The 17,024-nt window shown below is 52.8% G+C and overlaps 3 protein-coding genes across 3 annotated transcripts; 2 read left to right on the forward strand and 1 right to left on the reverse strand.

Moving 5' to 3' along the window:
- Window positions 1-2,310: 2,310 nt before the first annotated feature.
- Window positions 2,311-3,412, forward strand: M406DRAFT_34892 (uncharacterized protein; the record flags this gene model as incomplete). Its single annotated transcript, XM_040922433.1, has 3 exons — window positions 2,311-2,385; window positions 2,484-2,505; window positions 2,646-3,412. The coding sequence occupies 3 exons, from the start codon at window positions 2,311-2,313 to the stop codon at window positions 3,410-3,412; spliced, it is 864 nt and encodes a 287-aa protein (XP_040780979.1).
- A 3,683-nt stretch (window positions 3,413-7,095) lies between these two features.
- M406DRAFT_248075 (uncharacterized protein) lies at window positions 7,096-8,811 on the forward strand (the record flags this gene model as incomplete). Its single annotated transcript, XM_040916505.1, has 1 exon — window positions 7,096-8,811. One exon carries the CDS (start codon window positions 7,096-7,098, stop codon window positions 8,809-8,811), a length of 1,716 nt encoding a protein of 571 aa, XP_040780980.1.
- A 2,178-nt stretch (window positions 8,812-10,989) lies between these two features.
- On the reverse strand, window positions 10,990-15,746 carry M406DRAFT_271042 (multidrug resistance protein 1, 2, 3). Its single transcript, XM_040918100.1, has 6 exons — window positions 15,259-15,746; window positions 15,073-15,178; window positions 13,858-14,987; window positions 11,839-13,794; window positions 11,649-11,764; window positions 10,990-11,584 (listed from the first exon to the last, which is right to left on the reverse strand). The coding sequence occupies exons 1-6, from the start codon at window positions 15,484-15,486 to the stop codon at window positions 11,338-11,340; spliced, it is 3,783 nt and encodes a 1,260-aa protein (XP_040780981.1). The 5' UTR covers window positions 15,487-15,746; the 3' UTR covers window positions 10,990-11,337.
- Between the last annotated feature and the right edge of the window lie 1,278 nt (window positions 15,747-17,024).

A 17,024-nucleotide genomic window follows, 5' to 3' on the forward strand; every position in this document is an offset into this window, starting at 1 on the left:
TAAAATTCTCTTCCTGTTGCACGATCTGACGGCGGCAGATGTTGGTGGTGTGTCACGCTCCCACAAAACCCTCACCGTCCAGATCAAGTGTGACAATTGAAGCCTGCGCGAGTACGATTTGTTTGTTTGTTTGGTCCAGCTCTGTGACACGTCTGACGGAAGGGGGGGGGGACAAAAGAAAAAGAGTCAAGTATGCCTCCTGAGAGGTGAAGAGATAATACAAGATAGAGGAGGGGTTAAAAAAAAAATTGAGTCGAGGGGGGTTGGTAGGTGGATGTATGCGGGTATGCGGTATCGAAGATTGGAGGAAAGCCTGAATGTGTCGTCGGTTGGAGGGGCAGGTCTGGTATGTTCTCTTGGGGGTTGGTGGGGAGGGGGAGCTCTGTGGTGCTATGGGTTCTAAGGAAGTTGCTGCGATAGTGGGGGGTTACGTCGCAAGTTCCCTGGCACTTCTGGTATCTGGGCGCTATCGATAAGGCCCTGGCAGGCTGCAGCTGCAAGGATGGTCCGGTCTGGTGGAGGGGGGTGACGGCGTGCTGGGTCCGCCGTCAGAGATAAATACTTGTATCTTCTTTTTCGAAAGTCTTTTGCCACGCGAAATCACACACCGCTTGCTGACCGGCTTGGCTGATCTTGTGGGTTTTATAGTAAAGATAAGCACAGCAGAGGAGCCACCTCTGAGTATTTTTTTTTAAAAAAAGAAAAAAGACAAGAGAAGAAACAATGGTCTGGTAAGTGTACCAGAGTAATTGCCTTTAGGCGTGCTCGTGGCGGGAATCAAAAGGTGACGAGTCAAATTACATCCCCGACAGAGGCTTCCTGCCTTCGTCATCGAGACATTAGACAGGCATTAAGTGAGTGGCTGACTCCCAAGTAACATGGTACAGTATTGAGTAAACCGCTCAGCTTTGGCTCTTTTTCCTATGGACATGAGGATCCGGCACAGCTCTATTTGTCTCCCTTGGAAATCACAGGCCGGTTTCCGACAGTCCCTAAACTTTATTCCCAGCAAGGGACGAAGGGATGAAAAGGACGGGACTTCTAAAGATGCCTTTATTTTTCACATGCCAAGTACAAGTACCATAGCAACTCTTAGAAAAGAAACCAATCTCGAAACAATAAGCGACCGTCACCGTCACCGCCACCACATGGGAGGAGGGGACCATATGCACCGTCTCCCCTCCTTTTCAACGCACATACACTATATATCCCCGTCTCCAAGAGTCCCCGCCTCGTGTGGCAAATGAGCTTCTCTGACGCCAGCTCGTGCTCTTGATCAATCCGCCGACATTTTATGTATTGTATCTCTTGCGCCCAGTGGGGTTAGGCCATGCAAGGACGAGGATACGTTGGAATGGTTCTTGGTTTATTTCATTCATCTAAATCAAGTACAAGACTAATTTCGATTGCTTTCTGTGCGCACGCACATGTCTGCAAGTAGCGATAGAGTTATACAGTCGTTAATTTCCCAAGTGGCATGACATGGATGAAAATTGCCAAATTCGCGGGGCCTGGAAGTTTAGCATCGCCAACAGGGCCCCCGATCCGAAGTGGAGAACCAATGTCGTCATTGTGCAGTGTGCACATCATTTTGGTCTGAGATTTTAGCCCGACCTTACCACGTCGTACTGTTATGGCGATCGCACGTATAACATTGTATAGCAGTAGTGCTAGTAACTATTGGGTCGGGATAAGAGTTGAAATGACTTTTCACTTGAATTTTCTTCTTTTATGAGAAAGAATAAAAGCATCTCAATCGCTTTACAAGTCCATACGTCGTCCAAACTGTGCTGGGAAAGGCGTATGGCGGGAAGTAATAAAAAGAGAAGGTTCGGTCCGCCGGCCGCTGCCCTTACCGTGATCGCATTCACTGATTGTTGCCTACATCTCTTTGTACAACGTATGCGGCAGGGTTAGGGGAGGTGATTATAGGTGGGCTCTGAAGTGTCTGTCCACATGCCTTTCCTCCCCATGAACCTTTGAATTTCATAACCCACAGTAAGTGTATATAGTTGAAACAACTAAATATACTAAAACTTGACCTCCAGCAAAAGATTGTACCTTGTGTGTATGTATGTGGTCTGCTTCATCGCCTGTTTGCTGCGGACCAAGGCCGAGGTGGACGCGACCGCTTTCGAAACCTCCCAGCTCCGATACTCGCTACTAAGTTGAGAACTTAGTCAACTCTCGACACAACTTCAACTCACAGCCACTGGTTATTTCTCATCACTACAAACATCTTTCCTTCCCAATTTCATTTTTTTGGCCTTCTTACTATTTGCAGCAACCTCGTCGTTACCCACAATCATCATGGCGTCTTCTCAAGAATCACGCTATCTCACCGGCGATGTCGCCGCCATCAATGAATTCCTCGACAAGTTCGATGTGCGTCATTTTCGACCACGAGCCACACAAGGCATCGAGGCTCTCACAATTCCATCCACCAATTCTCCTTACCTGTACTAACATGGAAACGATTTTAGACATTCCTAATAGACTGTGATGGTATGTATCAGCTGGTCCACATGAGAAAGAGAGAAGCTATACATCCCATCCCCTAACATCAAGACTTCTAGGCGTCCTCTGGTCGGGCGACCACCTTTTCCCCAACATTGCCGAGACGATAGACATGCTACGGTCCAGAGGCAAGCGCACCGTGTTCGTGACAAACAACTCGACCAAGTCGCGCGCAGAGTACACCAAAAAGTTCGCGGCCAAGGGCATCACCTGCACCGAGGAGGATGTGTTCGGGTCGTCCTACTCGGCAGCCATCTATATTAGCCGTATCCTACAGCTACCAGCGCCGCGGAACAAGGTATTTGTGCTGGGCGAGGCAGGCATCGAGGCCGAGCTGCGGTCTGAGGGCGTCTCTTTCCTCGGCGGCACCGACCCGGCCCTCCGGCGGGACATCACGGACGCCGACTTTGCCGGTCTCGCCGACGGCTCGCTGCTGGACCCGGACGTCGGAGTGGTCCTGGCAGGTCTCGACTTTCACGTCAACTACCTCAAGCTGGCCACGGCCCAGCAGTACCTCTCCCGAGGCCGTGCCCAGTTTCTCGCCACCAACACCGACGCCACCCTGCCCATGAACCACGCCTTCTTCCCCGGCGCCGGCTCCGTCCTCGCGCCCCTGGCCAACGTCGCAGGCAGGAAACCGCTGGCCCTGGGCAAGCCCAGCCAGGCCATGATGGACGCCATCGAGGGTAAGTTCCACCTGGACCGGGCCCGAACATGCATGATCGGAGACCGGCTCGACACAGACATCCTGTTTGGGATCGAGGGCAGGCTGGGCGGGACCTTGGCCGTCCTGACGGGTGTGAACAAGAAGGCCGACTGGGAAGCCGAAGGGGCCGTGGCCCATCCAGCGTACTACGTGGATGGACTGTCAGATCTGCTGGCGGCTGGTCAGTAAAAGAAGCAGGGGGGGGGAGACACAAGGGCCATGTGCGCATATGCATGTATGCATGCATGTCGATCAGACTACACACGTACACACACACTCACGTAGACCCCTGGCGTCCTGTAGTGTGTCATAGAGAAAGGCAAGACAATAGATGATTGGGTCATCGGGTATATTGGGTGGAAAGGGGGGGGGGGACGGATAGATGGAGCCAGGCTGGTAAGAGATGGGCTGCATACGGGGAAGGGCGGGTTCAAGCGTATCGGGCCCCGAGCAAGGGCCACAACACAAGTGTGCACATGCGACAGACACTTTTTCCTTCTCGAAGATGTGACAATGATACGTAAATTACTTACTATATAGTGCTAGAAGAGTTTCTTCTCCCTCCTTAGAGAGAAATGTAGACAATCGAAAAAGTAAACATGTTTTCTCTCCGTCTCTCTCTTGTACTGTACTGGACATATTACACGTCTGCTCATCGCAGAGTACGCATGCCTCAATGCCGTGGTCGTCCCTATTAGTCTGCATAATTCCAGTCCCGAATCGGGTCACATCCACCACCACCACCGTAGGGCCACGCACGAATCGCACCCCAGGGTCGCATCGCGGTACCACCCCCGGCGATGTGCATATGTTTTAGGTAAATGAGGTTAACCTGCAGGACGTACAGCACCATGTGTTATTTCTCCTCTGTCAGCCCGAATAGCACATGTGCTGGACCTCTCTTAGTCTTGGTATGAAGTGAACCCGATGAATAGAGAGTCTAATACTGACGAGCACAAGCGCCTCAACAGTGGGTAGCTTGGTTGGGGGAGGGGGAGGAGAAGGGGAGTGCATGTCTCGGGAAATGGAGGTCTTTTGTGATGTGTCAGCGCCCCAACAACCCAAGGTCATGAATCCTCAATGAGCAGTCGAGATTTTCATCTTGTGTGTGCACCGCATCGCAGAAAGTGGTAATGATCATGCTACCAGGTGATTCATGCGTTGTGTCCCCGTGCCCATTTTCGCCATTCGACTTGTGCGTCAGTTTTCTCTTTTTCCTTCTTCCCTCCCTTCCCCTTTCCTCTGCAGAGAAAAGACAGAGGGATAAGGGAAGGGGAAAGCAAAGGTCACTCTACGAGCTCACGTCCCGCTACCAAGTTAGGGGATCTTGAAACAACATGCACGCTCGGACAGAAAAGGCAACGGTCGAGACATGCACTATTTCTAGCTCCTCGTGCGGCAACGGGCGCCTCGCCGACGAACAACCCTTTTTTCTTTTGCCAGAGACTCACGGTGTGATCTGAATGGACGCACGGAGTAGTTGACTGGGTGGTGAGGCAGGGGAAAAAACACGAAGACGAGAAGGGAAGAAAAAAGGTTAGATCTACGTAAGTATCATGTGAGGCAGCCAACAGCGGGGCGCCAATATCGCCACACACTGCAGAAAGATATCATGATCGAGTTTGAATGGTCATCAGAGACAGAAAAAAACCACCCCTCCGTGGACCCTGAGGCCAATTGGACCCTGGACCCTTGAAGTCAGATGTCCGCCCTTGATCATTTTTGGGGGCGGGAGGGGGGTTAGGCGGAGGGATGGTAAAATTTTCAGGGTCCAAATTCGATTCTGTCCGTGTCTAGGGTCCCAACGAAAGCTCAGGAACCGGGCGCCATCGTGACCACGGCAGCACCAAGGCAATGGCAAGACAGGTGGGGGTTCAGTGCCTTGGGTCCACTGGGGCCGCCCGGTGCAGAAGCTCCGGGAGGAAATACTTGGGTTCCTTGTTACAGGAACCGACCTGGCTTGCACCTTGATATTGTTCTTCCCCTCTGTAGTTTTCCCCTCCTTTCTCTCCATCTCCCTCCCTCTCATATATATTCTTGTCTCAGCAACTCAAGAAGGACTGTCCTGTGAGATAGTGATCTCGCAAGTTCAGGTTCAGAAACGGCGGCTTGTTTCTTGTTGGGGGTTTCCCCTATGCCTGAAAAGATTTCTTTCGTGCGCCAGACTGGTCTGGACGCCAGGCTAGCGAGTGGCCGTGATCCTGGGCTAAGGTTTTGACAGTGGTAGATCCCTCCCCGATTCAGCCAACCGGGAAAAATCGAAAAAATGGCAAATTCAGCTTTCTCGCGCGAAAAACGCCATCTCGTGGCTTATGGCCCATGTTTGAAAACAACCAAGGCCCCATGGCTCGGATTGCGCAAAGTAGGTTCGGACTAACCACTAATTGCCATAGTACATACCACCCCCAGACCTTGAGAGATCAAATCAAGGCTATTGACAATCTTGACAGATTGACAGCGCAACCTATCTGGAGACAGAGGGCAATGATAATGATTCCCCCGCCCCCCTTCTCTTTTCTTGGTTTTCTTTTTCTTTCTTATTTCCTTCTTTCCTACCCTGGTCTTGTCACTGTGGGCAAGGGTTGTCATGGACACAGTGCTACCAACGATCTGTGCCGGGAGACGGACCAGATCTCGTCTCGATTGAAAGGGGGGGGTAGTCGGTCCCAATTTGTTTATGAAAACAACCGACCTCTCGGAGACGTCAGGAGTGTCCAGTACGGGTACCTGACCCCAGTGGCCAAGGTACTGCGCTGCTACGGTACAAAGATGTTGGTCACTCCCAGAGGGATCAGCCAGTTTCTACCTACTTTTAAGTACACAGGCTCTGTAGGCTAGGCCTGTCCTGTACTGTACATAGGGGCCTGGCCCGTACATTAGTAGCATTGTATGTACACACTAGACACTAGACAGGGGACGCCTCTGAACCCCCCAGAGTCTCCCGCAACACCGACAAAACCGACCACCCGTCATCTGCACCAGCAATTTCATACCTCACCACTCAGAGTCGCCAGCCAGGGTCTCTGTCACTTATCGGGTCCAAGTCCTGCGTATCATTTCTTGTGTCGTACCCGCAAAGTCCCTGGCAGGGGTTGTTGCAGCACCGCGCACCACACACACTACGCACACCAACGCAACGGGGCGTGCCCCTCCCTGACCAGAGCCCCGTCACGGTGACCTTGGCCACAAGACCCCGCAGGGCCAGCACCAGACAAACACACACACTGTACCTCTACGACATGCCCCAAAGGTGTACATATACACACGTTCGCACACACACCACGCAGGACCAGCCTAAGCTCCTCAAATTGTCATCCTGATCCAGAGTTCCGTCTGTTGATCTTCACGATCGCCCCACTTGGTTCTTGTTACTTTTGACTTTTTCGTTGATTTTTCTTTCTTTCTACTCGGGTTTTTTTGATTTGCGATCATCTTTTTTGAGTTGGGAAGAGAGGGTCCCATAACCCTCGACGCCAGCACCGGGCCCTAGCCCACCCGCCCTATCTCGAGCACCCTTTTTTTTTTTTTTCTTTTCTTGTTACTTTTTCCCCTTCTTCTTTCCTTCCCATTTTTATCCCCCACCCCTCTCGTTCGTCTTCTTCTTGTCTTTTTTTCCTGCTCCCCCTCCTCCCAATACCTCGAAAGGGTGGGCCCATACGTCAGGCATGTCCCGCCATACTTCAAACCTCTCAAAACGCCAGAACCGGAGCTGACCCTCCTTCCGACAGCAGAGCAGGAGGGGTTTTGGTCAGAGAGGGCCGCGTCCCGCCCCTGCATCTAGACCGTTCGAAATTCAAGCAAACCAGAAAAGAGAACGCGCGCAATGAGAGCTCCCCAGGTCGCCTCTGGACAGTCCCCACCAACCGCCCGCCATGGACTCTGACGATTATACAAACTCATACACCACCAGTGATGGCGCCGATACAGACGCCACCGACCATCGCCTGCTCGAGCGCCGTGAGCAAATCACCGACGCCCTGGCAGATTCCCCCTACGACCTCATCCTTTACCTCCAACGCGCCGTCGTCTACTCAGAACTTGGCTATCCTGATCTCGCTGCTGGTGATGCCTACCGCGCCCTGCTCTTGACCGACGAGATCCGCAATGACGGCTTTGAGTACCACGACCAGGCCATCGAGGCCCTCAGCCCCTACTCATCCTCTCCTGCCGCCCTCCCGGAGGTCCTCCGCTATGGTGACCTCAGCAGGGGTTTGTCCGACATGGTGGACGGCCATGGCCCTCACGGCCCCAGCTCTCACCAAGAGCTCGCCGCCATAGCATCAATCCGCTGCTACCAGATCATATCTATCAGCCTCCTGCTCTGTGGCTGCCTCAAGAGCGCCTACACCTACTGCCAGCGCGGCATTTCCGCCTTCCCGAGCAACCAGGAGCTCCTCAACACCAAGAAACACATCCTGACTATGGGCCGCCGTAGACTCCAGACTGGCGACGTTGATATGGACCGCCTGCCAGAGTGGGGCGTTGTGCGGCGGGAGGTCTACCCTTGGAATGTGTACGAGCCTGATCGGTTCTCCGACGAGTCCTTGGCATTCCTCAACGGAGAACTGGCGCCCATGGCCCCCAAATGCGCCGTTCGGGTCTCCGAGCTCCCAGTGCTCTTGGACGGCGCGAGCAACACAGACGACTATGCCATCATTCCCACCTGCAGTCAGCTGGGGCTGTTTGCCAAGGAGGACATCGCCCCGGGCGAGACCGTCTTGAATGAGTATTCTCTCCTGACGGCCAATAACAGGCACAAGGAGTCAGCCTGTGACGCTTGCGGCGTGGAACTGCCGCCTCTGAGCGCCGAGGGCGGTCCCATCCAGTGCAAAGAATGCTACGACACGGTGTTTTGCGACGAGTTTTGTCACGACAAGGCGCAGGAGCTTTACCACCCAGCTGTCTGTGAGAAGGACGTGGACGCGATCGCCAAGGATCCAGAGGCCAAAGAGGCAGACGCATCATTATACCTGCTCCTTCTCGCCCGCCTGATCGCCATGTCTGCACACCAGGAAATTCACCCCCTGGACGTCAAGAATATCAAGTATATTTGGGGCGACTTCCTCTCCACGCGCACCAACGCCATCGACCTCTCGCCCAACGCCGGGCCGCCACCGGACTGGACCCTTCCGTTCTCCTTCAAGTACAACATCGAACAGCCCCTACACATCCTCGAGAAGATGGACATTGATATCTATCAGACCCTTGATCGCCACGACCTGTGGGTCTTGAACACCTGCTACGCCAAGTTTAGGGGCACGGCATCTGCCAGGAAGAGCACGCGAGACGGTCGACCTGACGTGGCGGCCGTACATCCCTTCTGGTGCCTGGCAAACCATGACTGCAGTCCGAACGTGACCTGGGAATGGGGCGGGCGGATGCGGCTCTGGGCCAGAGAGAAGAAGGTTAACAGTGACGAGCCGGGCGGCATCAAAGCCGGAGAAGAGATTCTCAATCACTACTGCGACATCAACCTGCCGGTCCAGCAGAGAAGAGAGTGGGCCCAGGGAAGCCTGGGTGGCTGGTGCATGTGTAAAAGATGCAGAGAAGAGTCCGCGGGCTGCGGGCAGGAATCCACGCAAACATAAAGAGGACTGACGCCAAGATGACGGGCTGAAACAACGCCTGTCCATCTTGCCAGCCCGACGCCCCCCCCCCCCCCCCAACACACATTGATTGATTGATACATAAGAAAGACCTGAAGCGATATACGGGCGACAGCACTTGTAAACCCCTATTTTTCTCATTCCGGCACTGGGTACCTATTAGTGGAGGCGATTTGGTGCATTCAGAAATAGTACCTAGAGGGGGAACATACAAGGACATACACACAAGGAGGGATCGATTCACCTGCGGTGTCACGTCACATAAGGCACAGAAGAACCATTTCCTCGACAGAAAAGAACAAGTTTAAAAGGGAAGAGAAAAGCCCCTCCAAAAAAAAAAAAAATAAGAAACAAAGGAATCATTCTCGACTCACTTTTTTCGCCTGCTCAGGGTGTTGGTTATAGTATTATATATCAAGCCAGCAAAGTGACATGTGCTTCTGTGTGTAATCCGTCGTTGGTGCGCCTCCTCATAGAAAGGTCTTTGACTTGGGACCTTGGGCCAGCAACCCATCGATGCTCCCCACCCCCCCCCCCCAAAACCCTTCTCAAAAAGTGAGCACCGCCTTGTTGGTCAAATCTATCAACTTTATCATGCGTTCCCCCACGGTGCGGTGCTTTCGGCCTGGCGCCGAAGCGCCGGCATTAGAGAAACAAACAGGACAGACATAGCTGATCCAATCCAACTCGCGTGTCTCGCCGTCTGTTTCATCGGGGAAGTGATTACGCGGCTTCAATCTCCCTTCCCCCTTCGTTGAAGGCAGAGTCAAAGAAGTATCCAAGGGCGACATAAGAATGTTTTTCTTCGATATCCCTTCGGACCTGTCACCTCTGTTTTGGTCTCAGTCCAACATCCTGAATTGGCTACATGCCGTAGGCTTAGAGAGGTGGCTTTGGCGACGACTGCAAGTAGTAAGCATTTAATACTGAATGCTATAATGAGAGAATTGGAGCTTGTTTCTCAGAGCTGCTGTTATGAAAAGTAATGACGAAGGTCAACTCAGAGGACAAGAGCCAGAGATTTCAGTCCAAGTCGGAAAGCTCCGTAATTAATGCGTCACGGGTCTCAGCTGAGATGGAGGCCTGTCGCAGCAGGAGACAGGAAAGAGAAGGGAGGATGGACAAGGGTAAGGCGCTCCATTTCTGTTACTTGAAGATCCAAGTGCACCTTTCTCACCAGCGGCTGCTCATCCGTCCGGGGGCCTCAGTTTCCTAATGTGTTCGAGCTGAGTGTGCATGCGTTTGATTATCGCGGAAGAGGAAACAGAAAATATGCAAGGACAAAAAGGCTCATATTGCTGTGCGCTGAAGAGAAAAGAGAAAGGAAGAGAAGAGCCACGAGGGCAACTAACTGAGGCTATCAACAGGCCTGGCTGTTGGCTGGCTGGCAGGGCCGTGCACAGCCTACAGTAGGGCCAGTGACTCACTGGCCCTCGCACAGAATACCTACCAGATGAACACTTACAGCAGTGATCAACCCCAGTGGCCTGCTCCTCGGTGTTCATTAGCCTTACACAATCGAGCGGAACATCGGTCTCAATACGCATCTGGTCTCGTCTTTTTTTCTTTTTTTTTTAAATGCAAGTCAGCACATATATGCTTGCCACATTCTTATTTTAGCATGCTGAACGCGATCTTTCGAGTGGCAAGCAGAAAACTGCGATCTGCCAGAGCAAGGTACTCTGGCGCCATTTAGTTTGAGCGAGCTCGAGCATTTGAGACTATGTGAACTTGTCCAGTGAACTGTCAGGGTTTTGGCATGAGAAAGACAAATTGAAAAAGCAATAATAATAAAAGAACGAAATCCCCCTTACAATTCCGATTATATCCTATGACCAGACGAAATTATTATATAACGTCCTTGATGATCTAGCTATATCATAGCACCCATGTAATAAGAGCTGATGCCTCTTCTGTCACGTTGTTCTCGAATTCTCAGTCGTTGCCTCGTTCCTACTGGCTAAGGCATCGGTAATATGGGGACACTTTATCTATAATACTACATCTCTCGGGACTAGTCCTTCGTGCCGCTGTATTGGACGGCAGACCTTGTATTCCACGTACTAATTACTAGGGGAAAGCTCAGTGGCAATACTCGCCTCCATTATAGGAGCCCAGGAGCCTTTTCTAACTGGAATGCCTTTTTTTTTTTTTTTTTTTATGTGTGCACCACTAATTACACCAATCAATATCGTCTACCCGACACGCCATCTTCAGACTCTGACTCTATCTTTTTTTTTTTTTTTTAGTACTGTATATTGCATTTCATTACGTGAGAAGCTCCGTACTAACAAGCATGGGACCAGCCTGGAAGCTGGGGATGAAGCTGGCCAGGCGAGCTGAGATGTTGAATTGCTGCGCTCCTGAGCCGGACACGAGGCCAAGTGTCTATTACTCAAACAAGACGAACAAGCTAAGTTGTACAAGATGAAACATTAAATGAAGCTCTTTTGTAAAATCTCTGACTGACTGAGGGATGCATGCAGAATTTGCAACCGAACGAGACACTCATTTGTTGAGGTTCTGCAATTGTACATATTCCCAATACCTGCCCCTCCTCGCCATCAACGACTGATGATCACCATACTCGACGACACTCCCGCTCTCAAACACGAAGATACAGTCTGCGTGAGCAATGGAGCTCAGCCGATGAGCTACAGCGATGGTTGTTCGGCCCTGTGCCGCCGCGTCGAGTGCCCTCTGCACGGTCGCCTCCGATTTTGAATCGAGGGCTGAGGTTGCTTCGTCAAGGAGGCTAAAAAGGAATATCATTAGTGCGCTGTGTCTGTTTGGACATCTGGGCTCTGGGGACCTCTTACAGAATCTTTGGGTTACGAAGCAGAGCTTTTGCAATGGCTAGGCGCTGCTTTTGACCTCCAGACACTTGGCTACCTCGTGGGCCAACAAGTGTACTGAGCCCGTCGGGTAAGGATTGCTGTGGCCTCGTTAGACAGATCTTTCGTTGAAGTAACCACAGAAATCAAAGCAGGGGGGATGAGAAACACATACAACAAATTCCCAAATGTTTGCCTGATGACAAGCATTCCAGATGGCAAAGTCATCGGCGTCCACATCACTGGTAATGTTCTCCCTCACCGTGCCGCTGTACAAAGTGGACTCTTGAGCAACGACGGCAACCTGTTTTCTGTAGGACTGTAGGTTATACCGGTGCAAGTCCTTGCCGTCAGCCAAGACGTGCCCAGCACGCGGATCATAGAACCTCTCCAGCAGGGCGAGCACCGATGACTTGCCGCTGCCGCTCGCGCCGACCAAGGCGATGAACCTCCCGAAGTCTGCACGAAGACTCACATGCCTCAACGCCGGATGGGCCTGCGTTGGGTAGGCAAAGTCCACACCATACAGCTCCACGTTCCCGACTATATTCTCCGCGCCGCTGCCAGCCTCTGACTCAGGGTCTATAATCGGCACTGTCTCCACAAGGGCCTTGAGCCGAGTCGCAGCCTCCTGTGCACCAGCCACGTCAGGCGCGTGTGAGAAGATGCTCCCGGCAGCCTGGGCACTGTAGACAGTGGCGATGTAGCAGATCAGAAACTCGCGAACGCTGTACTCGCCCGTGACGATCAGGTGGGTTCCGCCGTACCAGAAGAGGAGAGCGCTGCTGAGGATCACGATGGACTGGCTCAGGCCATAAAGCACAGCCATCCCGACGTCCCAGAGAACGCCCGAGTGGTGTTCCTTTTCCAGCTGAGCCTTGTACCTGGAGTTGACGGTCGGTTGTAGCCCAAAGGCCGTGACGGTGCGGATACCACGAACGGCCTCGAGCACAATGCTCGTTGCCTCGGTGTCTCCAAGAATCTTCTTCTCAAAATCCGCAAGGAGGCGGTACCGTAAATAGCCCGTTATGATGGTCAGGGGCATCAAGCTTGCCGCTATAAGGCCGAGCTTCCAGCCGAACGAGACAGCGACCGCAAAGCCGGCTATAACGGCGAAGAGGGCGTCCAGAACAGCACCGAGAATCGAGCCACTAAGACCATTGAGGTGGTTTGCCTGTAGCGATAGAAACGCGGTGAGCGCTCCTGAATCATTTTTGGCGAAAAAGGTCATGTCTTGGCGCAGAATGGCGGCAAATGCGACGGCTCTCGCCCGTGAGACCAGCCTGGAAGAAGCAAAGGCAAAGGGGATGCCCTGTACGAGATAGGCTATGAAGACGACACAGGCGAGCAGGAGCTGCATTCCGGTCCAGAAACCGACGCCCAGGCCTCCTAGAGTCTCGGAAGGGTCGTGGAGGGCGAGGACGGTGTTGCCAAAGAAGATGGCTGTGAAGGGATAGGCCAGGCCGCTGAAAAAGCTACCAATGAATCCAAGGAGCATGCGATTCCGCTCTGGCTGGTTGAGCCCCCAGAGAAACTTGACCAAGGTAAATCGTGACGTGGTTTCGGTTTTGGGTCCAGGTTGCTGCTTATGCGCCGCCGAAGCTATGCTGTCCACCTTGGCGAGCCACGCTTCTTGGTTACTAGTTTGAGCGTCATCCTCGCACACGGTGGACATGGACTCAACGCTCGGCCTCGTCAGGCCGGCATCGAGTTTTTGGGCAGAGACGAGCGAGGCATACGTGCCTCCCTTCTCTAGTAGATCGTCATGTGTGCCCAGCTCTGCAATTTTGCCGTGTTCCAAGACCACAATCATGTCGGCATTCTTGATGGTCGAAAGCCGGTGGGCAACGGTAATCGTCGTGCGTCCCCGCGAGGCTGCGTGTAGAGCTTTCTGAATCACGCTCTCCGACTCTGAATCCAAGGCTGCCGTGGCTTCGTCGAGAAGCAGTACCGTCGGGTTCGAAACGATAGCTCGGGCAATGCCAATCCTCTGTCGTTGACCACCACTCAGGAGGTTACCACCTTCTCCCAGGACTGTGTCATATCCCTGTGGAAGGTCCATAATGAAAGTATGCGCGTTTGCAATCTTAGCAGCTTGCTTGACCAGGTCAATTCTTGTGCCATGATCAGCCTAAACAACCTATCGTTAGTAGTCCTCTCGACATACACGAAATGACTGGAAGAAGATACTAACGCTCTCAAGATGAGTCCCCGCCAGGCCATAAGCAATATTCTCAAACACAGTGGTGTTGAACACAAAAGACTCTTGGGACACCATCCTTATCTGGGATCTCAGCCACGGCAGGCTCAAGCTTGTAATGTCGTAGCCATCAATGAATATCTGACCGCGCAGTGGAGAGTACAGACGCTCCAATAAGGAAAAGATACTCGACTTCCCCGACCCACTCGGTCCTACCACAGCCGTGGTTTTACCCGCAGGGATTTCCAGATTGAAGTTTTCGAGTACGAACTGGCCTCTCCTAGACGGATAAACGAGACTGACGTCTTGGAACCTGACATGGCCGACGACAGGTGTATCAGGCTGTTGTCCTGACTCTAGGGGAATAGGTGACTTCCGCTCCATGATAGCGAACAATCGATGGGCAGCTCCACTAGCTGCACCGAAGGCCTGGATATTAGGGGCAACGCTGCCAAAGGTGATGGAAGCAGTGACAGAAGCGAGGAGGACGGTAACGACCTGGGAGACTGTGACGTCGCCAGCGGACATAAAGCGCCCACCAACCCAGCAGCAGAGAGCAAAAGACGCAAGCATCGCCCACATGAGACCGCCAATGAAGACGCTCAAGATCGCCTTAGCCTTGAAGTCCAAGCCCATTGCACCCTCCAGCGATTTGTCGTACTTTTCGGTAAAGCGATGCCGCGTGCCGTAGGCCATGACATCGCGCACTGATGAGATAGCCTCCTCGGCGAAGGTGGCGCTGGAGGCGTATGCATCGATGGCACCCAGCTGGGCCGTCTTCATCCTTTTCCCAACGGCACCCATCCACACCATAATGACGACGGGAACGCTCAGCATGACGAGTGCAAGCCGCCACGAGATGACAAAGGCGATGACCTCGGCGGCCACGAACGAGCTCAGCCCAACAATGGTCAGGCAGACCTTTTGCGAGACACCGTCCTGGATGAGCTTCATATCGGCCGTGATACGGGTCGCCACCTCGCCAGCGCCGATGGAATCGAAGAAGCCGATGTTCTGCTGCAGAATGGCATTTAGGTATGCCGCTCTCAAGCGCTTGGAGATGCGCTGGCCCGTCCAGGTGAAGCCCAGGACACAGAGACTGGTGCAGACGACGCATACAACTCCTGTTTCTGTGTCAGCTGCAGGCCCTGCTTGCCTTCGCAAGAGAGAAGACCTGACATATTGGATGCTGGGGCAGTAGGCACAGACCTATGTAGACAAAGTAGAGAAGTAACGTGTGGATGCTATTGAGAAAGGAGTCTATATCGGAGGGGGTGAAATCGGTGAATTCGCCCGTCAAGGAGCCAAAGACGACCTAATACCACGATCAGTGAGTGGGACAATTCAAATATCGCAGTAAGATTGGATATATAAGAAGAAGACGAAGAAGCATACTGTCATCAGAGGCAGACTGGTCCCTGCCGCTGCCGCAGAGATACAAGAAAGCCCCATCACCACAAAATCTGTCCTGTTTGCAAAACGATAAATCGCCTTGTATCCAGCGTCGGTTTTTGGTATGTCCACCTGCGCGTCGAGCAGCGCAACATCTACCTCGCCCAAACCCAACGGGTTCCCATCCTCAGAGTCATGGGCGGCTCCCTTCTTCTCATTTTGGAAAGACATAGTGGAAGAAAGCAGCAAACAAATTTGCTGTTGGTTTCCAAGAGTCCCAGATGGCAGTAATCAAAAGAGTAGTTGGGAAGTACAGGAACGAGAAAGACAAAAGGCGGAGGAGAAGAAACGAGGCCAACTTGCCGCCCAAGTCAGGTGAGAGTGACTGCGCAGTCACTGCCACGATGAAGTTCCACAAGCCACCTACCACGCACTTCCTATGACAAGCTGCCTTGCTTGCTTACCAAAGACGAAGACAGAATAGACATGTTGGCGCAGGCTACTGGTACTGTTGTGACTTTGCTGGTTTCGTCATCTCCTTGCCTACTTGACTCCTACGGCGTGAGGCAACATAATGCGATGCCAAACGGCCACTTGCCTTTGTCCTCGCACTCGAAAGCGGAACGAGAAGATAGCCATCGGTGCGATAGAAGCCTTCCACTCGGGTCTCAGCTTGTGCAAAGTTTCCCGCTCCATCGGTGCTTCGGTGGTCTGTAGAAGCGATGTTGTTTCAGCTCTCTGGTGCGAAGAGGCGGAAAGATGCGGGACTGCCGGCTATCTTAGTGTCGATCGATGTTCTATTGTGGGGCCGTAGGCGGCCCTTCGTACATTGCCGAAACGGGTGAACGAGAGGGCCCACCTCGCATATTCCCCGAACGGGAACGAGCTTACTCACGTGATGTCAGGCTGCCAACTGCTATTACATGCATATGCATGCCATCTCCCTGCATATATACTCTTTTACATGCATACTGCAATTCGAAGGAGCGCCAGTGGCACACCCTGGCTGCGGATCCCTGCCCCCGCTTCCTGCCCCAAAAGATCCCTGTCCGAAGCTGGCAGGGTCCTTTTTAAGAAGGGGGGGATGACGCGACAGGATAATCTGCCGGCTCTCTCGTTTAGAATTCAACGACATGCGAGGCGTCCTCCGACCAATCCGTGGCATCTCAACGAGTCCATGGCCATGGCGGCGGATGTCGCCCACGATTCTGAGCATGGCACCTACCACGTCTTCGTAGCCGACACTGAGGGTCTCCCCAGAGTGACAGGCTCGTCTGATAAGGACAAGGAACGGAGGAAACGGCCCCATCACAAGAGCCGCCAGGGCTGCATCACGTGCAAGCGACGGAGAGTCAAGGTGAGAGAGACGTACAGAGACAAACACTGGAAACTCCACTTCACTCGTCTTTCCTCTGCACTCAACCTGGTGATGCTGATGAGTAGTAATAGTGTGATTACAAAATTCCGTGCTCCAACTGTGCAAAGAGGAAAGAAGCATGCGTTCAACCGAAGCTCGTCGTAAAGTCGGGAGCAAAGGCTGGTGGCGATGCCATCACCCACCAGTCTGCCAATCCTCCTTCTGCTGTGGTCGATGACACCGCCATCAACCTATTTCACATGGAAATATTCCACCACTTCCAAACAAATATCATCGATACTCTATCCTTTCGAGAAATATGGCCACAGATCATACAATGGTCCTTTCAGGTCAGCTCCCTCCTCCCCACAGGCTTTTATGTAGTGGCGGCAGAGCGTCGGTAGGTGCCTTG

This window comes from Cryphonectria parasitica, assembly GCF_011745365.1.
Source record: "Cryphonectria parasitica EP155 unplaced genomic scaffold M406scaffold_1, whole genome shotgun sequence".
Classification (NCBI taxonomy): Eukaryota; Fungi; Ascomycota; class Sordariomycetes; order Diaporthales; family Cryphonectriaceae; genus Cryphonectria; species Cryphonectria parasitica.

Excerpts from the sequence above, each read along its gene's own strand:
- M406DRAFT_271042 (XM_040918100.1), bottom strand. The coding sequence starts at position 15,486 with ATGTCTTTCCAAAATGAGAAGAAGGGAGCCGCCCATGACTCTGAGGAT. Across the intron at positions 13,795-13,857 it reads CGGGGACTCATCTTGAGAGC|GCTGATCATGGCACAAGAAT; the intron begins GTTAGTATCTTC and ends TAGGTTGTTTAG. Across the intron at positions 11,765-11,838 it reads CAAACATTTGGGAATTTGTT|CAATCCTTACCCGACGGGCT; the intron begins GTATGTGTTTCT and ends ACGAGGCCACAG.